Consider the following 21999-nt stretch of genomic DNA (forward strand, 5'->3'; position numbering starts at 1 on the left):
GTCTTGATATCTACTGTACCCCTTTCTGAATGCTCGAGAGAGAAAAATAGTTTCCTTGAGGTCTGAGTGGTCAGCTCCTTATAGCCATGGGCTGTGGTCAGTACTGGCTGGCAACTGAGGGCCTTTCCCACCTTGTAGAGGCCACCCTGACTCCTGGATCCTAGCACCCTCCATCTTCAAAGTTAGAAGAGCAGGTCAAGCTCTGGGTCCTCTTTTATTTTCTCTCCCTCTCCACCCCTTTCTACTTTCCTTTTTCACCTTCCAAGAGTCTCCTGACCAGACTGACACCCCAGGACAGCCTTCTCACTTGATTTCTGCCATTAAGATCTTCAAATGTAGCCCAGGCTTCATGTATAGTCCAGACTTAATTGTATAGGTGTGACTGGCATTAACTTCTCAATGCTCCTTCTGCCTCTGTGGACCTCATGTGCATCCCGGACTCTACAGGATATTCACAGGTTCCAGGTCTAGGGTGTGGCTACCTGGGCGTGGGGAGGAGTTCCTGTCCACCCAGGGATATCTCCATGTAGGTGGCTGTGCAGAGTGGGTAGTCTGCTTAGATGGTCTCCATGAGAAGCTAAACAGCTTCAAAATTCAGCCCTGAGGATGCCACTAGGCTTGGAGTGTCCGAGACCAAGGGTAAGAAACGTGTACACAGAAGGGGGAGCCATCTACAGGACAGTGTAAGGCCGGTGTCTAAATCCCAACATAAGCAGAAATAGAATATTAATGCCCAGGAGGCAAGTGCAGGAGAAGCAAGAGTTCAAGGCCACCCTGTTTCAAAATATCCAGAAAGCAGCTCTGCAATCCCTGTGGGCATTCCTGCCGTAAATACAGGCAAGCCATCCCTCCAGCCAAGCTAAACAGCCATGGGCAGAAGCTGTGCTACAGAGCTGCCCCTCAGTAAAAAGTGACTGCATTCTCAAGACAGGTGCTCTACACCAGGTGAGGTCGGCTGTTGGGAACAGACTCTGCTCTGAGGTCACGTGACAGCAAGGTTCCTACAGAGGGTGCTGCCCAAGGATTTGCACACCGTACTGAGCACATGATCAGCTGGGCTCCAGTGAAAGGCAGACCCAAGGGTCCCTATGGACCCCCAAAGACAGCTGTCACCAGAGCAAGGCTAGAGAAATAATAATAAACTTGCCACACCTATGACCCAAGACAGGAAATAGTAAACAACCATCTCCTGTTCTGGGTGGCAGAGAGAGAACTATGTATCTCTGCTCATCAGCCCAGGGGAGGAGGGAGATCTCAGTGGCACTCCAGGGTCAGAGGCCGAGACCAGGATCCTGGACACAAGCAGTGTGAGGGGCCAAGTGTGGTGGACAGAGGGAATAAGGAGGTACATACATGTCAACCACAAAAGGTTTATCACTGGCATCTCCGTCTGTACAGAGATCACATATATAATATGTAAAGCGATGCACCCAAACCCCACCAGACCATGGAGGAAGGCCTCGAGAGGCTGCGGCTCTGGGCTCTGCAGGCTGCACAGCCCTAGTCTAATCCTCCAGCAGCAGCTCCAGCTCCTCGAGGGGCAGGCGCACACGGAGCTCCTTCTCAGTCATCACATCCAGGATCTCCTGCAGCTCCTCTGGGAAATACTCCACGGCGTCCATGTACAGCACCTAGTGGCAGAGGAAAGACCAACTCCACTGTAAGCATGAACAAGTCCCAGGATCAAGTAGGGTCACGCTCTGCCCTGCTGAGAAGAGCTCAGGCAGCTCTGCGATGTCCAGGGGACACGGAATGGCAGACTTGCTCAGCAGGGTCGGCAGGGGCCCCGTCTGGTTTGCCAGCATCTCTCGGTCTGGGTAGGACATGGGCATCTGGGCGCCGTGGGGGAATGTCGGGAAAGCGGCTCACCCACAGAGCACCGTCTCTATGCTACAGGGACAGTCACAGGGAGCTCTGGTGCTGTGGGATGGTGTCACAAGGAAAAGGCTTTGGAACAGGTACCGCCCTGCAAAGCCACACTCCCTGACACTGCTAGGCAGAGACTGGCAGGAAGGGGCTTGGGAAGCTGCAGGCAGCAAGCGGTTAAAGCTTACCTTTGCCCAAGGACAGCTCTGGAGGGCCTTGTAGAACACACCTTTGCTCCTTTCTTTGTTTCCTAAGGAAACCTGAGTTAGGAAGAGACCAGAGTGAGCGATGGAGACAGGAAGCCAAGGCTACGATGGCACAATCCATCCCTGCCCTGGTCCCGGGAAAAAGCCTGCATCTGGGCTGACATCATCTTGGCAAGCAGGGAGTGGTTCCCGGGCCAGAAAACACTCTCGGGCTCAGCATGTTAGCTCATTTTGATATCTCCGTGTCCCCTTTATAACACTCACATCCGGGTGTTAGTGAGGCTGCTTGGGGGTGAGATGCTCAGGAGATGAGGCTGAGGACTTGGCACGTGGAGTCACCCAGTATTTTAAGTTCTCTTCAGAGAGCCAAGTGACTGGGATCCCCTGGGTACCAGTTACATCATTTCTCTGAGAGGCATTACACATCAAGCATGAGGGCACATCCACGAGGGGAGGCTGAGGCAGGAGGATAACAAATCCTAAACCAGCTAGCTGGACTAACAACAAGACTGTCTCAAGACAGTGAATACATAAAAATCAAAAGGCAAATTTGCCCATTACTTATTGAAAGTAAAACTTCCCACCAGAGTCTAGAGGCAGCCTGCAGGGTCTAGAGCAGGGTGCAGAGCTGCGGCCTAGGCTGTCCCATGGCTGCAGTGATCCTGTAATAAGCTTCCCATTTGCCTTTGCTTAAGGGAGGAGAGGAGTGGGGAGAGGGGAGAAGATGGGCAGCGGCCAGGCGAGAGGAAGGTGTAGAGAGGGAAGGAGAACCCTCAGTACTCGGTGTGTAGTGACTTTTCTCCTAGCCCTGAAAACGACGGCCTTTCTAAAAACGGCCTAAGGTTTGTGAGGAGCCAACAGATGAGCAGCAATCACACGGAGGTAAAGAAAGTCCTACGGTGACAACCCGGAAATACCACAGCCCCTTCTTACGTAGTGAGACTTCCACACTGTGCATATCCGGTCCTATAACGGCTGACTGGCTTATCTACTCAGATGTCGTTCAATACTAAGTAAGTACACGGCCAGGGTGTTGGAAGAAGCTGCCACTGTCTCAACACAGCCACCAGCTTGTCTCAAAGTGCTGGTGTGCACACGCGGTTGACAGCTGGGTCCCCTCTCGGAGGCTGCAGGAGGCTTATCTGCTGCGGCTTGTCTGACTCCCTTTCTTTTACAGCCAACCAACAGTGACCAGTAGGCAGCATGGCTGACGTCTAGAGGACTCAAGCTAGTCGCCCGCCACGGCAGCCTCACAGCAGCTCTCCCCTGTCCTCTCCTCCTTACACGTGAGCTTTAATTCTTCTCTCTCTTTCTTGCTTCGTTCCTTCCTTTCTTCCTCTCAACTGTAGTTAACTAACTAAAGTGCTAGGAGCCACCCAGATGCCTGAGGAACCGCTAGGCAGCACTGCTCTAATCAACCCTTGGTTTTAACACTATCTCATCAAAGACACAAACTCCTTAAGGGCCCAGACCTTTCTTTTCGAATCAACAGCAGTTTTTTGTATACGACCACGCAGATCCAGCTCCCTGAAGTCTCAGTAAAAGTAATGTCATCTGGCCTTTCCCTGTGTCCATCTAAACACTTGAGATATGAAGCTTGCCAAATATACAAGTGTCCCCACTCCACTCTAGAGCTCTTTCCTTTGCTTGGAAAGGTTGACAGGAAAACGGGAAGAGACTGACTAAAGCCAGAGTCTCCTGTTAGCTGTACCAGGCTGCCAGGCAGTCAAATCAGGACACACCATAAATACCAACTTCCCATGCAACCCTCTGTTCCGCATGGAATTCAGCCATAAACCTAGGCTTCCAGCTCTAAAGAATTCCTCTGAGTGTTGGGGACACAGTTCAGCTGGTAAAATGCTTGTCACACAAGCACAAAGATCCCCAGAATACAAGTAAAAAACAAACAAAAACACAAAGTGTGGCAGCACAGAGCTGTTAGCCCAGCGACAGGCAGACCCCTGGGAATCTCGGGCCAGCCGACCCGGCCTATTTGGTAAGTTCTAAGCCATGTAAGAGACCCTATTTCAATTCAAACAAACAAACAAACAAACAGTGAAATGCACCCAAGGAATAGTGCCCAAGGTTGAATTTTGGCCTCCACATGTATGTACATACACACAGACACACACAGACACACAGACACACACAGACACACACACACACACACACACACACACACAGACACACACACACACACACACACACACACACTAGACAGAAGAATGAGTGTGAAGGCTACAACTCTGTACCTAAGAATATGCCTGCTTTGGCCCCTTGCACCAAGAGCTGAACTGGGTAACAGCCTCTGGGTCCCTCAGGCCTTCAGTACAGACAGGGCTGATGTGGATCGGGGAGGCACCTGCATGGCCTCTGAGAAGTAGGCCAGATTGTCTCCCTCTGCCTTCCTCTCCCGTGGTGCTGGAGACTGAGCCCAGTCTGGCACGCTAGAACCCATCCACATGTCACTCAACATTTCACATTCTTGACCGAGCCTTATTTTTCAATTACAAAGTTAAATCAAGACCAGGAAGTTCTTGTGAATAGAACGGCAAGAATGGCGGCTTCTCTGAAATAAAAGCTCTTGGACCATTTTCCAAGTCACTAACTTAACAAAGACAATTCAGAGACAGCAACAGCCCAGTAATTACTCTTAAATTTTATTCTTCTAAATATCCTGAAAGGAGAGACACTACTCAATCTGGTTCACATAAAAATGAACCAGTGCCCAAGAGATGGGGAGAAATAAGGCCCTCCTTCCCCAGGCAGTGGTTACAGACCACTGCCGTTTCTTCTATTTATAGATTTAGACACGAGGCTTTAACAAAACAAAAGCAGAGAGTCCAAAAGTATTTTTCTTACCAAAAATTTCAAATACATCCTCCACAGCAGCGGGCACTGGCCACCCTGGTCGCTCCGGATTGCATTTTCAAACAAAGCTCTGATCCGATGCGTAAGACCAGTCTCGGGGATTGTAGCATGGACCTCCCTGCCACCTACCCTGCAAGGAAAGGACTCTGGTCACTCTAAGGCAAGCTCTGTCCCCGACATCACAGCGGGAAGACAGACTCAGCAATGGCAAAGGGCAGCAGAGCCTGGACCCGTTTTCCAGGGAAATTCTGTCCCCAGGTGTGAGCAGGCTCGCAGCCGCTGCAGGTACGGCATTAGCAAAGGCGCCGGTCAAGAATGAGTTTCTTCACTGCACCGAGCCCGCCCAGGAATCACACACCACCCCATTCGTCAGAAGGCAAGGTCCTCCCTTGGAGAGAGGAGGCCTTTCCACTTATAATGAACAAGACTCAGATCAAGCGAATAAACTATCATTGGAAGAAACAAAAACCCAAGTAACGTATCACTCAAAGCAATCCTAGCATACTAGGATTTCACTGATGTGCAGCAAAGCGAACATTCCAGAGGGAACAATGAATGCTTCCTAAGCTGACATGTTCCCAAGATGACTGCTGCCCCCAGATACAAGCAGCTATGTCAAAAGATGACATGGGAAGCACGGCTCGGCCCTCAGTGAGGGCTGTCAGAGGCTCGCAGTGACTGCTGGGCAGCACTTATGCTGCGCACTTGACTGCCCTGGACCTGAGAGGAAGCCCCACGAAGCCAGTTCTTCTGTGATTACCATCTGACAGGAGGGAAAACTGCCTGAGATGAGGTGCTTGCCCCAACTCACCCAAGGTTGAGGTGACAAGTGGCAGAGCAGGTACTGGCACCAGAGCCTCTACAGTCTACACTTGACAGCACAATGCTCTCATTACAGCTCCTCAGACACCAGAAACCAGTCAGGTGGAAGCCTGGCGCAGGAAGGAGGATGGAGGCACTTCCTCAGGGTCTTACTCACTCTTCAGTCTGTACTGGACACAACTAGAGCAGTCGTACCAGGGTGGCCGGGCCTGCGAACATGGCAACCATCCCATAAAGGTCTGTGAAGCCCATGCAGGAGACTGTCACTAATTACCTCTGAACAGATTCCACCAGCCTTTTCCTCAGCTTCTCAGCTTCGATTGCAAACAGCCAAGGCTCCAAATGCTTGGCAGACCTAGTGACTGTGTCAAAGAATCTTCTGGTCTTGTTAGCACTGTGGGACTTATTCTGAATCTGCACGTAAGCCCTCCAAAGACCCTGGTTGCCTGGATACAGCTTTAAAGCGTCTGAGAGGGTCTCTCGGAGTGGAGCCAGAGGGTACACACAAATGTTCATGTGGAATCGCAGCAGGCTTGTGTGCATCAGGGTGACGGCCTCGAGAACACTGGTCACACTCTGGGAGCTGGCACTGTCCTCTGGCCCCGGGCCTTCCAGGAGAGCAGAGCCCTCCAGCTTGGAAAACACCTGTCTGTACACCTGCACAGCAGCGTCAATTCCTACAGTCAAATACTGGAAGAGCATGAAGCATTTGACCAGGCTACCCAGGCAGTCCAACGACTCTGCAGTAGGTGGGCTGGAGGCACAGCTCTGTCCCAGACAGTCCTGCAGCGCATGCTCATAAGCCTTCCGGGCTTTCAGAACCTGAGTGGACGAGACCTGCCCAGTGTAGGGCCCACAGGGGCTGCTCTCCGTCAGCCGAGTTAGTACGTGGACGGCACGGCCTGTGGTGGCTCCTCTCGAGTCAGGAGACAGCTCTACCTCCAGCTCAGCATAGAGCAGACTGAGCTCACAGAGCTCCCGGTCCTTCAGGTCGCTGCTGCCTGCCATGCTGAGGGCTGCATCCAACACCTTTCTGGCATCCTCTGTGTTGCCGAGCAACCACTCCAGGTGTGCATACTGCCTCCAGAGGCAGAGGTTGTTGCGGTTTTCTGGCTCCTTGAGGAGACTCTTGGCTAGCTTTTTGCAGTTCTTTCCCTGAGACTTCAATCTCTTCTTTTTAGTGTGTAGACACCAAATGACCTACAGTAAAAAGAAAAGAACAACTCTGGGTCCCCCAAACACTCCCCTTGTCTGTCAGGCTGAGGAGGCACTGACAAGGCAGCGGTGCCCACACACACTCCCTGATCTGGCAATGAAATCGGGGTTTACCACAGCCATTGGGCCCAGCACGGACATCACCAGGTTTTTACTCAATTCCCCCACACAGGCTTGACCCTCTCCAAGCACTCGCCTCCCATCCGAAAGATGGACCAGTTTCCTTCTGTCCAAAGGCAAGAGCTCACTGACTGGGAGATGATGAAACATGCCGTACCCCATGTCTCGTTCCCCTGTTTCTGATAACTCAATCACTTGGCCAATAACACTTTTCAAACTTGTCATACAGTATAGTGTGAGAAGACATGAGATGGGGGCATGGAATCTATATACATATGATCCAAATACCTTGTATTTGTGTATGAAATTACCAAAGGATATATTTTTTTAAAACAATTGAGAACACAATGTGCAAAGTGAATAGGAGTCAGTACTAACTCTGGCCAGCAGAGGGCAGAGCAGTGACTGAGAACCCGGCCTGAGCTGACAGCTCCAGAGCATAGTGTAAGTAGCTTATTTCCTATCCTAAGAATCCCTAGATCCTCTAACCCTGCTTAGGCTGATGCTGCCCCTCAGCACTCAGAGCCTGGATAATCAGAGACAACAGACAGCTCTGGCCACCAAGCACAGGACTGTCTCCTGCCTGCCTGCTGCTCCTCCACATCTGAGGTGACTGTCTGAAGGAGGAAGTTTGATGAGAGTAGCACATGGGTGCATTGGGGGAGAGTGAGCAGTGAGGGCGGCGGCAGCAGTTACCTTGGCAATCTCGTACCGTAACCAAGAGAGGCAGAGCTGGCACTTCTGCTTGCCTGAGAACAGAGGCAGCACCAGGTGGAAGACATTGCGGACAAACTCCTCGCCCTCTCGGTTGTGACCTTTGGTCCAGCGAGGACAATCCAACTGTTCCATGTAGCCCACACAGCTAATGCCAGAAAATAAAGGGTTGAAGTAAGTCAAGGGCTTTTCATCATAAAGTTTACTCTCAAAGATGCTACTCTCGTCCATGGCCAGGTAAAGGCAGGAGGCTGGGGGAAGGAAGCCAGAAGGTACACCCAGGAACTGCAGAAAGGCCTCAATGAGCTGGAACTGAAGATCTGGGCTGGAAAGTCTGATCAAAGATTGCCCAACGTCATCAAACAGCACCTGCAAGCAAGACAAGATACAGCTAATCAGACACGGAGGCTCCCACAGGTTTCACAGCACTTTGAACAGACAGCACTAATTCAATACCAGTCAAAGTGAAGTTAGTTTTAAATAGACAATAGCTAGGTTTTCTCCCAACACTAAAACTCAGAAGGCCTCCCAAGGTAACATGGGCAGCAGGAGAACAGCAAGCTGAAGCCTGGAGGGCTGTTAGCACATGCACACATACACACACGCACACACACACACACACACACACACACACACACACGCGCGCGCGCGCACGCATGCACGCACGCACGCACACATTCACACACACATGCACACACACATACACACACACACACACACACACACACACACACACACACACACACACACACAGGAAGCATGGGGACAGGGAAGGATCAACAGGCTAAAGCCAACAACTTCCAAATCACCTGCTGGGCTCATTGAAGCCATGTTCACTTTGGAAAGCAAGCAACTTCACTGCTAGGCTGGCAGGTAACAGTTACAGGGACCTTTGATTCTAGGGTGGGGGACTTACTATTCTAGTTTCTTTCTGGAAAGTTCCTTCAGAAAATGAAAACAGCATAGCGGCAGATAGACAGGAGCATAGTTAAGAAGACACAGAAGCAATGGACTGTGTAATGTGCCACTAAGAGCACGGTGCTGGCTGTAACTGCTCACAGGAGCGCTAAATCTCTAAAGGCGACTTCACACCATCACATCAAAGCACACAGCCAAGGACACTGTCCTGTCTCAAGGTGCTGTCACACTGACTGCTTTCTTTGCCTCTCATAGAGGAAACAAGCTCGAGCACAATCAAACCGGACTGCCCAGGATTCATCAAACTGAACCATTAATTAATCAGGAGATTTTTCTCCCCTGGGTTTCCATTAGAGAAAGTGCAAAGTGACAGGAGGTGAGACAGTCTGCTCCAGAAGCCAGCTCAGCTGTGAACTCTATACAATCCTCAAACACCCAGACAATGATCCTCCCTGCAGATATTCAGTAGCTTCATCCAGGGAAGGCCTGGGACCTCTAGGCTCTCTGCTGCCCACCAAAGCCTGCTGAAGTCCATCGGACGTTGCTTCTGGTCCACTCCTACTCTCTCCGTCCTAACTCCAGTCTGGCCACTCCTGGCACCTCAGACGTTGCCAGTACAGAGGTCTCCATGCTCCTGCACCAGATAGCCTTTAAGCACCCACTAGCTCTCACTACCAGAGCAGAGGCCATGGAATAGCATGTAGGGAGAAGTGGCAAGCAATGAACAAGAGGCAACGCACCCCTCAAGGCACCTCACATGCAGGGAAGCTCACGAGAGCCTCATCCACTGAGGAAATCTCTTGAGCTACACACACATGCATCACAAGCCGAACAATGAGCTGACATCTTGTAAAACATGATCAATTCCAGGCACCAAAATAGCACTTCTTAGGCAGGGGCAGTGGCTCACAACTGCAATCCCAGCACTCAGGAGACTAAAGACAGGGGGATCGTGAGTTCAAGACCAGTTTAGACTACACAGCCTCAATACAACAATAAACAAACAAAGTAACACATCTTCCTTTATTTTAAAATACCCAGAGATGCCAGACAGTAACAGCAAGTCTAAAACCATTTAAGGAGGTAAGAGAAGTATCAACACTAGCTCCCTCTCCATCCTTCATGCCCGGGGGCTGGAGATGGCTCAGGAGTTCAAAACCATGAGACCCACTGTTTGGATCTCTCAGCATCTACTTAACAAGATGGTAGCCTTGCACCTGCCTGTAACCCCAGATCCAAGCAGGGTAGAGACAAGGATCACTGGGGTTTGCCAGCTTCCACCCTACCCAAGAAATTCAAGAGCCCTGGGTTCAGGGAGAGACCCTGCCTCAAAGGAGTAGGTAGAGAATAAGAAGGGAGGATACTTGATGCTCTCTTCTGCCTACTATGCACGTGTGCATGCACGCACGCACGCACACACACACATGCACGCATGTGCACACACACACAAAGGGGTGAGGGCAGGTTTTCCGCTGTAGAGAAGGGTACATGCCTGTCTCTCGGGGTCCTCACAGTCTTCCTCTGTTTGCTTCTTGGTCTTATCAGGGCGCCAGGGACGCCAGTGCCTCTGGTCTCGAGAACGTTCCATAGCAAGCCAGATCTGCCACCTGGGCAGGGTCTTGTCTTTTATCTCTTGGTCCTCCTCTTCCGGCTCCTCGTCATCCTCATCTAGATAATAATGAGACACCTAGTTCACAGGAGCGGAATATAAACCATCATCACCGCCATCACCTTCTGTGCAGGCTTCATGTGGCCACATGACCCAGAGACACATCACCCGGCTACCTCCCTCGCTCAAGGACTCTTGGGAAGCAGGGAGAGTCCCAGAAAAAAGAAGCAGATACGGAGGAAATGGTGATTCTTTGGTTTTTATTGTTTTTTTTTTTTTATGCTTTCACCAAAGATACAAAAAAACAAAAACAAAACAAGACAAGCAAACAAAGAAAACCTGGGAATAGCATTCTAGCTGTCACTGCCCAAAGAACTCCCTGAGATGATAAGAACACTGCGCTAGGGTTGCACCACCTACACGTGACTCACTGAATTGTTCATTTCATTTTAACGCACTCTAAGAAGAGACAGCTAGACGTGATTACTATGAAGTGGAATTTAATAACCGCACTGGTTAACCCATGTCATTTTTGGGCAGTGGCCTCATAATTATGACTTTTCGTAACAGCTTGATTTAAAACTGTTAGTTTAGGATACCTAGCCATTTATTTCACTATGTTTCCTAAGTCTGAACACGTAGGATTAAAGAATAAAGAAGTCTCGGTTGCCTGCGAAGCCAAGTACTTCCAGGGCATAGGAAATGCAGCAACCACATCCAGAGCGAGTTTGGCGGTTTCTTATAACACTAGCTGGCACCCGCCACTGCGGAAAGATGATTGAATGCACATGCGTGTACTCACGCGCACACACACACACACACACACCCTCACATGAACACACACACACCCTCACACGAACACAGACACACATACACACACCCTCACATGAACACACACACACCCACACACACACACCCTCACACGAACACAGACACACACACACACACACCCTCACACTTGAAAGCAAAAAACAAAGCCTGTGCATCCATGCTCAGGGCAGCTCTGCTCATCCTAGCCAGAACAAAACAGCCTGGCTGTCTTGGGGTACATTACAGACTGGCTTACCTAGACCACAGACTGACCCTCAGCATAAAATGAACAAACCCTTACACAAGCAACAATACAGATGTGTCCCAGAGACTTGAGCTAAAAGAGTAAAACCGCGCAAAACATCACAGAGCACACAAGGGATGCCGAGGTGTGGAGGACCAGGTGGCAGCAGCTGTAAAGGACAAGGTGGCAGCTCAAAAAATTACAGGACTATCACATGACTGGGCAGTTCTACCTGCAAATGTGCACCTTAGAGGGCTCTAAATGGACCCAGTCATGGCACCCTGAGGTTCCCAGCACCACAACTGCCAAGGATGCAGCAGCCTAAGTGTGCACCCGAGGAAGAATGGATGGCCAAACTGAGGTACACATGCATGGAAATATCATACACACTCGAAAGAAGATCCACATTCTGCAGAGCAGTTACTGTGGTAAGTTGTCTCGTTTATTTTGCAACTATTTTTTTTTTAAAGTTGTATAGCAGCTGGGGAGACAGCTCAGAGGGTAGAGTGCTGTCTGAGGGCAGATCACCCGGACCCAGGCATGGCAGTGTACACCTGTGACCCCGTCATTGGGGTCAGGGAAGAGAGGAGGAAGAGACCAACAGATCCTGGGCTTGCTGGCCAGCGAGTCTAGACAAGGTGGGATGCTCTAAATTCCATGGCAAACTTTGTGTCTAAAACAAGGTGGGAAGCACCAGAGGGCCCCACACATGTTCACGCCTAGGCAAGCACCACCTGTTGATACCTACACACACACACACACACACACACACACACACACACACACACACACACACACACCAACATGTATACATACATGTACATGCACATATGTACACAAAGACACAGGCACACACAGGCACACAGACTGGTGAAATCGGGAGTCCACTCTGGACAGGATGCTCTATCGCACTCTCTGTCTTCAGGTACACTCACACCCACAAATACATTTCCAATCCTACGCACATCTACAGGTATTTCAACATTAAAAGGCAAAGTCCTAATAATTTAAGTGGAAAACCAGGTTCCCGGTGTGTGCCCAACCGAGCTGGCTTCTGACCAAGCATCTTTTCCACTGAGCCCTGCCCTCTTCTTGCTACTAAAACTGTGGCTAAGAGACTGGGAGCCAGAAGTATGCCTTGTGTTCCTACTTGCTGGCTGGTGTGGGTATAAACCTACTAAGCTCTGTTGTGGGTATAAACCTACTAAGCTCTGGTGCTTCGGCAGTCCAGTGTCTGCCGAAGCCCTTGGACACTGACACTTGGCAGTGCTCTTGAGCCGCCTCAGTTGAGCAGCTTCTACAGAGAAACAATCATGAGGAGGGAAAACCTAGCCCCACAAGTGGAGGCCCCCACTCTCCAGAAGCACCTACCTGGGTTGACAAGCACCCAGCCACCACGCTCCTGCTGGTGCATCCACGCCCGCCAGCCTCGGGCTCCCTTCTCCCCAACACGGGGCTCTCCGCTGTCCCAGAAGGGTTCAAAGAATTCCACCTGGTTCAGGTTTAAAGGACAGAAGTTAGACCAACCACAAACTCCCAAGTCTCTGGACCAAATAAGTACAGGTGGCTGTCAGTCCACGACACACACAGCAAACAGAACAAGGAATTATTTTGGCAGGCAGCCTTGAAATGGGCCCCATCACTCCACCCCTGCATTGGTATACAGTTCTAAAGTGTGAGCTGGACTTGGTGACTTCTTAGATCAGGTTATGAAAGGCTGGTCAAGGTTTGGTGACAAGAGCCTGCAGCTGGGTAGGGACAATCACATCTTAGGTAACTGCTCGACGCTAACATCTACCTTAGCACACGGTAGGAACTCAATGGATGCCTTTGGCACAGGTACCTGTGGGACAAAGCCTTCTGCATTTGGAGGCCAGGCCCTGGTGTCACCTGGACTTGAGATCTGCAGTGTGTGGAAGCAGCTTACAGGCAGTCAGTCATCCCCAGGAACAGAACAGACGGAGCACTGAGCAGGAACTGACCCTGTTATTGATCTTGTTATCCACTAGCAAAAGGCCTTCCAGAAGCCAAGCATCTTCTCTAGTGAAAACTTTCTAAAGGAACCTTCGGAGGGCAAGCAGGTTTCTGGGGAGCACAGCACAGGCTGACAGTTGCAGGATGTATCTTGAGGGGAAGAATCTCCCCAAGAGTTCCAGGGCAGGTGAGTGTGCTGACACGAGCCTTGGAGAGCAAATGAGTGCCAGTCACCACAGGAAATGGGATGGAGAGACTGCAGACGGGTGTCTGAAACAGTGGCTTAACAATAAACAACTCAATGCCTACCAACTGTAAAGGCCTGGGTTCAATCCCCAGCACTGCCAAAAATAAACAGAACGTGCACTCAAGCAAAGGCTGACTTTTAAGAGTGTAATAAGTGTTTATAACCGGACAGACCAGTGTAGCGGCCCTGCCTGTTTTGTCCTACGTTGATGGTTGATCTCTCAGCTGGACGGGAAATGCAGAGCACTGCTGAACAGGAAGTTCTCTGTGCGCTGGCTTGCAGATGCTCAGGGAATTTACATCCGCTGGGATTTAACATCTCTGTACCATGGCTTGGGGCTCTAACAGACGTCTGAAACATCACCATCAACTGCTCGCCCACAGAACCAGAGCCTCAGCAGAGGGTGAGAGAAGGACTCAGACCCTCACCACAGCACCCAAGTCGCTTCTGAAACGACTTAAAACATCACAGCACATTTTAAAATTGCTCTATATAAAAGCTAATTAAAAATCAGCTGCACCAGTCTTAACAGGTGTATTCTTTAACCCCACTTTGTCTAAAGGTAGCATCAAAATAAAAATATCTTCACTGCTAGTTCACATGAGACCTAAACTTTTCAAAAATTCTTCTTTGGGCTCACAATGAACTCAGATGTTCTCACTACCTCCCCCAGACTCTTTCACAAAGCAGAAAGCCAAGTTTTCCAGTGGACAAAGGAAAGTGGCTGTTTCATAGCCACGTAGCTCTTATGCTGTGTTATGTTACCACATGGCAGGAACACTGGAAATGTCTCATCAGCTGACAAAATGTCCCCATGTGACACATGGACATCCCCGTGCGACACATGGACAGCCCAAGCAGCGACTGTAGGCAACGGTGAGGTAGCAACACAACCCAGACAAAACAGAAAGAGTGACAAGCAGCTCAAAATGGCATCACCACTGTGGAGACGAGGCTGCATTTAAGCAGGGGTGGGAAGCTAGCCCGTCAGTGGACTGTGTATGTGGGAGGAGGTACCCCCCCTCTGTCTACCCAGCACACCCCACTGCCACCCTGGAGGGATCCCCCCGGGCGCTGGAGCTCCTCTGAGAGACAGCGTGAGCCATACCTGCACTTTTGTGGGCAGCTCTTTCACACTGTCAGGCTTGAAGAAGGTGAAGTCAACCATGGCCTGGAACAGAGAGACGACCTTCTCCGAGTGGCCAGCCTGCCGTAGAAAGTGGCACTGCTGAAGAAAGAGCCCTGCAGACAGGAGTGGAAGGGGGCAGGTCTTTGTTGATACCACAAAGGGAGCAAGCATGAGCTCCCAACATGCAACGCAACACCTACAAGTTACTGTCATGCTCTCAGGGTCCTGATTTAAACTCGAGGAGAGGCTGGAGAGATGGCCCCACAGTTATGAGCACCTGCTGCTCTTCCAGAGGCCCTGAGTTCAGTTCCTAGCAGCCACGTAGATGACTGCACCTCCAGGGATCTAGCACATTCTGCTGGCTTCCTCAGGAACCCACACACATGTGCAGATACAGACACATATGCATACACATCAATAAAAGTAAACCTAAAACCTTATGATATTTCAGACAGGGTTTCCTGGTGTAGCCCTTAATGTCCTGGAACTCACCCCATAGATTATGCTGGCCCCGAACTCAGACATCCTCCTGCCTCTGCCTCCCTAGTGCTGGGATTGACAGTTTATACCACTATGGCCAGCTTAATACTTTTTAATAAATGAGTAAAAGGTGTCATAAAAGTACTATAATTGAGGTAGATTTTCTATTTTTTGTATGCAGTTACACAAATATTAACAATAAAACCATATATTACCTAAAATAAGGCAGAAGTTCTGCCTGAACGACAGCTAGCAGACACTCAAAGCTCACATTGCAAGAGGAATGGCAGGAAGGGACGGCACCGCATTTGTCAGAAGGCAGAGCTGAACTCCATCTATCACTAGATGGCATTGTTCACCAAGACTGAACAGAACGAGGTTCGGAACATCTGAACATCTGAAATGTTCAGCTCATCTTCACGGTGCTGTAATCCCATTTCCTAAACAGCCTTAGGCTGTGTAACAGTAAAGTGAAGAATATCTGATATCAAAAGAAAACTCCGTGTCGCTTGTTTTCATCTCGGTGTCAGGGATTATCACCATGTCAGGACATCACATATGCATGGAAGTTACCTTCCAGCTCCACATACAAGACTCTGTGTGTCTGTGAGGGAAATTCTTAGTATTTCTAGAGCGATGATGCATCTGTGTCTCTAGAGTAACATCTAGATAACTCTTTTTTTTTTAGAAGATTTATTCATTTATTATATATAAGTACACTGTAGCTGTCTTCAGACACACCAGAAGAGGGGATCAGATCTCTTTACAGATGGTTGTGAGCCACCATGTGGTTGCTGGGAATTGAACTCAGGACCTCTGGAAGAGCAGTCAGTGCTCTTAACCGCTGAGCCATCTCTCCAGCCCCGATAACTAACTCTTAATAGCAGGGGTTTCAACAACCTGTCACGAGCAGGTCACAGTCGTTAGCTCACTTCGAGTTCACAATGGTCTTGTAAAGCAAGTGCTAGCCTACTGCCTGATAAGGAAACAGGCTCAAACAGGTTCAGAAATGTGCACACCGTCACAATAAAGGAAATATCCAGAATCCAAGCTGAAGAGTGACTTTGTCCATCTAACACAGGAGATGACTGCTGTATCTCATGACTGCCAAGATTGAGTCTACAGTCCGTGAGAACATGTCAAAAGAATTAACCCTTACTTCCAGTCGCTCACATGTAAGTGCGTGCCCCATCTCACGCACCTCACTGCCAGACCCTACAACTAGGGGTCTCATCAGCTAAGACCACCAGCCACCAAGGCGATTAAGACAGAGATGTGTTTGTTTGGTGAGTAAGTAGAAAAGAGGTCCAGTCATCTTTCCTAACTCTGCTAGTTCTAACAAGCCACCCACCCACCCTGCAAGCTGGAGGGCAATCTGTTAAAATTAGACTGAGTGGTAACACTTGAAATAAAAACCCCCGCTCTGACAATTTAGACCTTTCTAAAATAAGCATAAAGCCAAACAAAAACAAAACCCTCCCACACAACCACTCCTGTTTATCTCCTTACCAAACATGGCCTCCTCAGTGCCCGGCAACACAGGGTGGGATAACATGCTGCCGTCTTTAACAGCAGACAAGGTACTCAAGCACTTGCCATATAGACTGTGGAGTTTGGACACAGAAAAGGTGCCAAACTGACTCTGGCAAAAGGAGAGATAGCGCTGCCACAGGCTTGTGTTGTTGGGGTGCAGGAAGAGGAGCTTCTGCCACTCCTTGGTCAGCGCACTAGGCTCCCAGAATTCTGAGCACAGCTGCAACTTGGCGAGCTTCAGCTCCACGCTGCTTGGGTTGCTCTCGATGGCCCGCTCCAGTACAGCCAGCTTCTTCTCCAGGAGGAGCTTCAGGGACTTCCTGTGCTTCTCCTGCTCTCCTTCCCCAAGAGCATAGATGCCAGGACTCCTCATGACTTCATCCTTAACAACAAGAACAACAGTTTACTAACATAACTACACACACACACACACACACTCCTCAGTGAGACAGTGCTCCGCCTGCATGACTCTCACTGGGTTTCTAGCTTTCAAAATAAGCTGCTAGTAAGACTTTGTTGATAAACCACTTACTTATGACAACTCTGTTTAATAAACACACAAGACAGTTCCTCTGGTGCCTGCAACAGTATATTCTGTCTTTACTTCTCCAGACAGAACTGTCTGTCCTTGTCATTCTGGGTTTTTAAGACTTACTTATGGGCTGGAGAGATGCCTCAGTGGTTAAAAGCACTGACTGCTCCTCCAGAGGTCCTGAGTTTGATTCCCAGCAACCACATGGTGGCTCACAACCATCTGTAATGGGATCTGATGCCCTCTTCTGGTGTGTCTGAAGACAGCTACAGTTTACTCGTATACATAAAATAAATAAATCTGTTTTAAAAAAGACTCATTACTATTTATTTGGTTACATGTATTCCTATACTGTGTGAAAGTACAAGTGCCTGTATATATTTGTGTGTATATATATGTATATATGTATGTATGTATATATGTGTGTCCCAAAAGAGGGCATCAGGTGTCCTCCTCTATCACGCTTCTGCCTTATTCCTGAGGCAGGATCTTTCCAGCAATCCTCTTTTGAGTGCAGACACCCACCCATACCCACACACACCTTAGAGATAAGAGTCACAGATATATAGTCTCTTGTGACATTGGAACTTGGATCTGAATTCTGGTCCTCCTGAGTATGCAGCAAGGGCTCTTAACCACTGAGAATCTCTTTGGCCTGTGTCATTCAACATGGACTTATGCATCGATAACTAGCACACAGCGTGTTGAACAGGGTAAAACCAATGTCACAATAAAACAGCCATAACCCACTTACTCCTCAGAATGCAGAGATTGAAAACGACAAAGCTGTGCGTGCTGAGGCAGGAGCATTACTCCTCTGAGCAGCCCTGTCCTTTCTCAGCTCTGTGTCCTCCGCCTGTGTACTCTGCACTTCAGGGCTGTCCTGTCTTCACTATCAGTGAGTCTCCTCCCTCACTGCATTCCTGAGCTGAGATCCCAATCCCCGATAGATGTTTGTCTAATCTGTGAGACCCTGAGTCCCTCATCACCCACCCTACCCCTCATCACCCAACCCTCCAACCACACCCTCACAATCCAACCCCTACTAAAAAAGAACCATTCTATTCAAGTTTCACTCCATTCCCAGATAACACCCAGCATTCCTACAAAGTGCTGCATTTTTCCTTGGATGGTTGGGCTTCCTCACTGGACTCTGAGCAAGCTCAGGTCAAAGGCTACAACGAACACGAAGTCAGGCCCAGGCTACAGGACAGGACCAAGTGTAGTGGTACATACCTATGATCCCAACTACACTGAAGGCAGAGGCAGGAGGACGGCAAGTTGAAGGCCAGTCTGAGTAACTTAGATCTTGGCTCAAAATAAAGCTTGGGAGGTGGGGGTCAGTAGTAAATGCTTGTATATGCAAGATCCTGGGTTCAATTCCCAGTACCAACGAATGGATGAATACATGGATGGATGGTGGGATGGGTGGATGGACAGACAGAAAAGTGCTATAGAATAAATGGGTCCTCTCCAAATCAGAAACGTCATTTCAAAGTATGAGGACTAGGACAGTTACCTGGAAAGCCACGAATGCCATCCATAGCTGCGTGTCCCGAGGGTTTTCCCGAACTCTCCTGTTAAACTCTTCCACTCTGGCCTTAAGAGCAGCACTGTCCCTCTCCTGCTGTGAGTCTGGCTGCTTTAACTCTGGCTCTGCTGGACCCTGCCCTTGTAACCACTGTGTGGTAGACTGATCATAAATGCCCAGAGGATTCAGCCATGTTGTAACAGGAGTAGCCACATCGGCAGAGTCCTTCACTGGGATGAATGGGGCTGGCTCAGAGGAGGAGGGCTCAGGGTTACTGCACACGGCAATCCCCTCAGTTCGTAACAATGCCACACTCTTCTTGGTAAAATAGCGCTCCAGGTGTCTGTGTGAGTGCTTCTTTGCTGCAGAAGCCCCTTCCCAAGATATACACTGCTTCTTAGGGTTGATACCCAGGCAGGAGTCTCCCTTCCTCTTGTACCTAGTTAGAAAAAGAAATCCAGACGAGATATTCCTTCCCCACATACAACTGAGCATCCTGAGGCCTATCTCTTCCACATCCACTTCATATGTAAGAATCTAAACACAGACAGACCCTGTGACCTGGCAACTCTATCCCAAGGTATTTACCCAAGAGAAAATAAACCACTTGTCTACACAAAGCCTTGTGCTCAAAGATTCTCAGCAGCCAAAGACTGGAAAGAATCCAGGTGGCCATCAACAGGAGAGTGCGTAACAAACATCGGTAAAGCCACAAAATGGACTAAGTTTCAGAAACGCCTCACTGAGGGAAAAGGCCAGGCTTGCTGTAGTCCCACTTATAGCATTCCAGGCAGAGGAGACAGACAGAGGATGAGAATGACCAGAGCAACAAATGCCATGGGACCTGAAGGACTGTGGAGAACCGTATGGGTGTCACGGGGCCACGGTTACACAGGTGTTCATCAATGTACAAGATTAACTGATGTAAATTTTAAACCAAAGGAACCCATAAAACTAACGAAGTCTAGTGACTGATATGAGTATTCAGGAGGCAGTATATCAGCCGTGGGTCACTTTGAAATGTTTTAAACCCCTGAGGGGTTCATGGACAGGTGGGTAAGGACGCAAGCATGAGGGGTGTCAGAGGTAAAATGCTGGCGAGGTACATAAGTATCATAATCCTCTCGTTCTTACGTTTAGAGTGACCTCCTTAGAACAGTGAGTGTGAAGCCAGCCTGGGTTAGACGGAGCTCAAAACAGACGCCAAACAATCAAAAAAGAAAACTGACTTCCAAGGTCTCAGAGCTGAATCATACCGTTAATACCTTTGATCTTCAAGACCTGGGAAGTGAGAGCAGGGGTCGTACCGTTGTCCTTTATGTACAAGTTCCCTACAAGTCCTGACTGCCCACAGGGAGTCAATAAACGCTCAAATTTTGTTTCACTGCTGCTGCTGCTGCTGCTGCTGCTGCTGCTTTGAGACAGGTCACTCCCCAAGTTCCCTGGGCTCCCCTCAGGCTGGCAATCATGCCTCTGCCTCACAAGCAGCAAGAATTAAAGCAGTGCACCACCCCACACACTTTTTTCAAATATTTTTGATAGATTACAGAGAAGAGTTCTAATTCATTACTGAGGCAAATGTCACCCCCGACTTTTATGACTCTCTCTGCTGGTGTCTGCTAGAAATAATGTGACAAAGGCATTAGCACCAAATGTCATTTGTTAAGTGGCATATGTATGGGGCTGAATAAATAAAAATGCTCTTGCCACTTTTCAAATGGCATGTAGATCAGAAAACACAGTTCCTGGACACCCTACGGTAGCTAATTACTATATGGTATTTTTAGATTCATTCCCGAACAAACATCTATTGAACACCCACTCGGCCAGGCACTATGCTATGCACCCGTGAGAAAATGAACCCCAACTGACCTTCCAACTAAAGGGTCCATTTTAGAATACAGAAGAACCTTGTGCCATTACAACTCCACAATGGACAAAATGCAACAGAATCCACAAGAGAAAGACAGACAGACAGTGCTGAGGGAGTTCAAAGGAGATGTTACTTCTAATAGAATAGAAGAGGGGGAAGAAAAAGAGGAGGAAGGTGGGAAAGAAAGAAAGAGAGAGAGAGAGAGAGAGAGAGAGAGAGAGAGAAAGAAAGAAAGAGAGAAAACCAAACCAAACCAGGGACTACAATGGCTACCTTGCTATATCCCCACGATACAGAGATTTATACTCCCAGTTGGCAGGATCTGGTTTCTTATCTGTCCTGAAGACGTCTGTCAGAGTGTGAATATCTTCCAGCCAAATGGAGCTATGTCCAGTAGCAGGAGCAGCAGGAACAGCATTACTTCCTTGACTATCAGACAAAGAAAAAGGGAAAGGAACTTTAAAACTTCTTCAGGAACATTTGGCATCCTCGGAAATATGTAAGCTCTATCTATCAAACCCCCATGGCATCAAACACACCCAGGTACACAGAACCACACAAACAATGAAGGGAAGAGGCTTTCACTGTGGGGAGGGTTTGAAAATGAAGCAAAGCCTGCAACCCCGAAATAACACTTTACAAAGATCAGAACGCATCCTAGTGAGTGCCCTGAAGGATGCAGTCGTCCCTTTAGGGTATTTCTTCTCAGTAGACTGGCAGCACGGCCTACGCAGCCCTGGCTACTCACGAGGCTAAGGCAGGAAGAGCATAAGCTCAGGACAACTTAGTAAAAAGCTATTTTAAAACAAAAAATACAAAAGAAGAAGGAGATCCAGCTTAGTGGCCCAATGAAATAAACCCTGAGAAATAAACAAGCAAGCATATAAAACTCTTCAAATGCCTATAGCTATTGTCTTAGTTACTGTATTAGTGTAATGAGTCACCATGACCAAGGCAACTTATGGAAGGAAGTGCTTAATGGAGGCTTGCAGTTCCAGAGTTAGAGTCCATGGCTGTCACAGCAGGGAGCATGGCACTGGGGCAGTAACTGAGACATTACATCTTGAGACCCACCATGAGGCAGAGAAAGAGTTATCTGGGCCTGGCATGGCTTCTGAGACTTAAAGCACACCCCAGAGTGGCACACTCTTCCCATACAGCCACGCCTTCTGATCCTTCCCAACCAGTTCCACCAGCTGGGGACCAAGTATTCAAATATGAGCCTGTGGAGGCCATTCTCACTCAAACCACCACAGCTACAACTGCAAACAACTTTCCAAAACAAGGTTGTTTAGAAAAATCGTT

General features: G+C 49.0%; 1 protein-coding gene across 6 annotated transcripts in view; it reads right to left on the reverse strand.

The window, feature by feature from the left end:
- Nrde2 (NRDE-2, necessary for RNA interference, domain containing) overlaps positions 1-21999 on the reverse strand; it is a 41204-nt gene that overhangs the window by 1885 nt on the left and 17320 nt on the right. For 2 of the 6 annotated variants that reach the window (XR_015621944.1, XR_015621943.1), the window contains exons 4-14: positions 20968-21123; positions 18810-19260; positions 16735-17140; positions 14725-14858; positions 12767-12887; positions 10225-10400; positions 7797-8183; positions 6040-6965; positions 4935-5073; positions 2055-2126; positions 1447-1631 (exon numbers count right to left, since the gene is read on the reverse strand). Coding sequence is in view for 1 of the 6 variants with exons in the window: in NM_001427742.1 (NP_001414671.1) it covers positions 1506-1631; positions 2055-2126; positions 4935-5073; positions 6040-6965; positions 7797-8183; positions 10225-10400; positions 12767-12887; positions 14725-14858; positions 16735-17140; positions 18810-19260; positions 20968-21123 (3094 nt within the window). In the remaining 5 variants the exon portion in view is untranslated. 6 annotated transcript variants of the gene reach the window in all.

The sequence above is a fragment of the Rattus norvegicus genome, chromosome 6 (genome assembly GCF_021556685.1).
Source record: "Rattus norvegicus strain SHRSP/BbbUtx chromosome 6, alternate assembly SHRSP_T2T, whole genome shotgun sequence".
Lineage (NCBI taxonomy): Eukaryota > Metazoa > Chordata > Mammalia > Rodentia > Muridae > Rattus > Rattus norvegicus.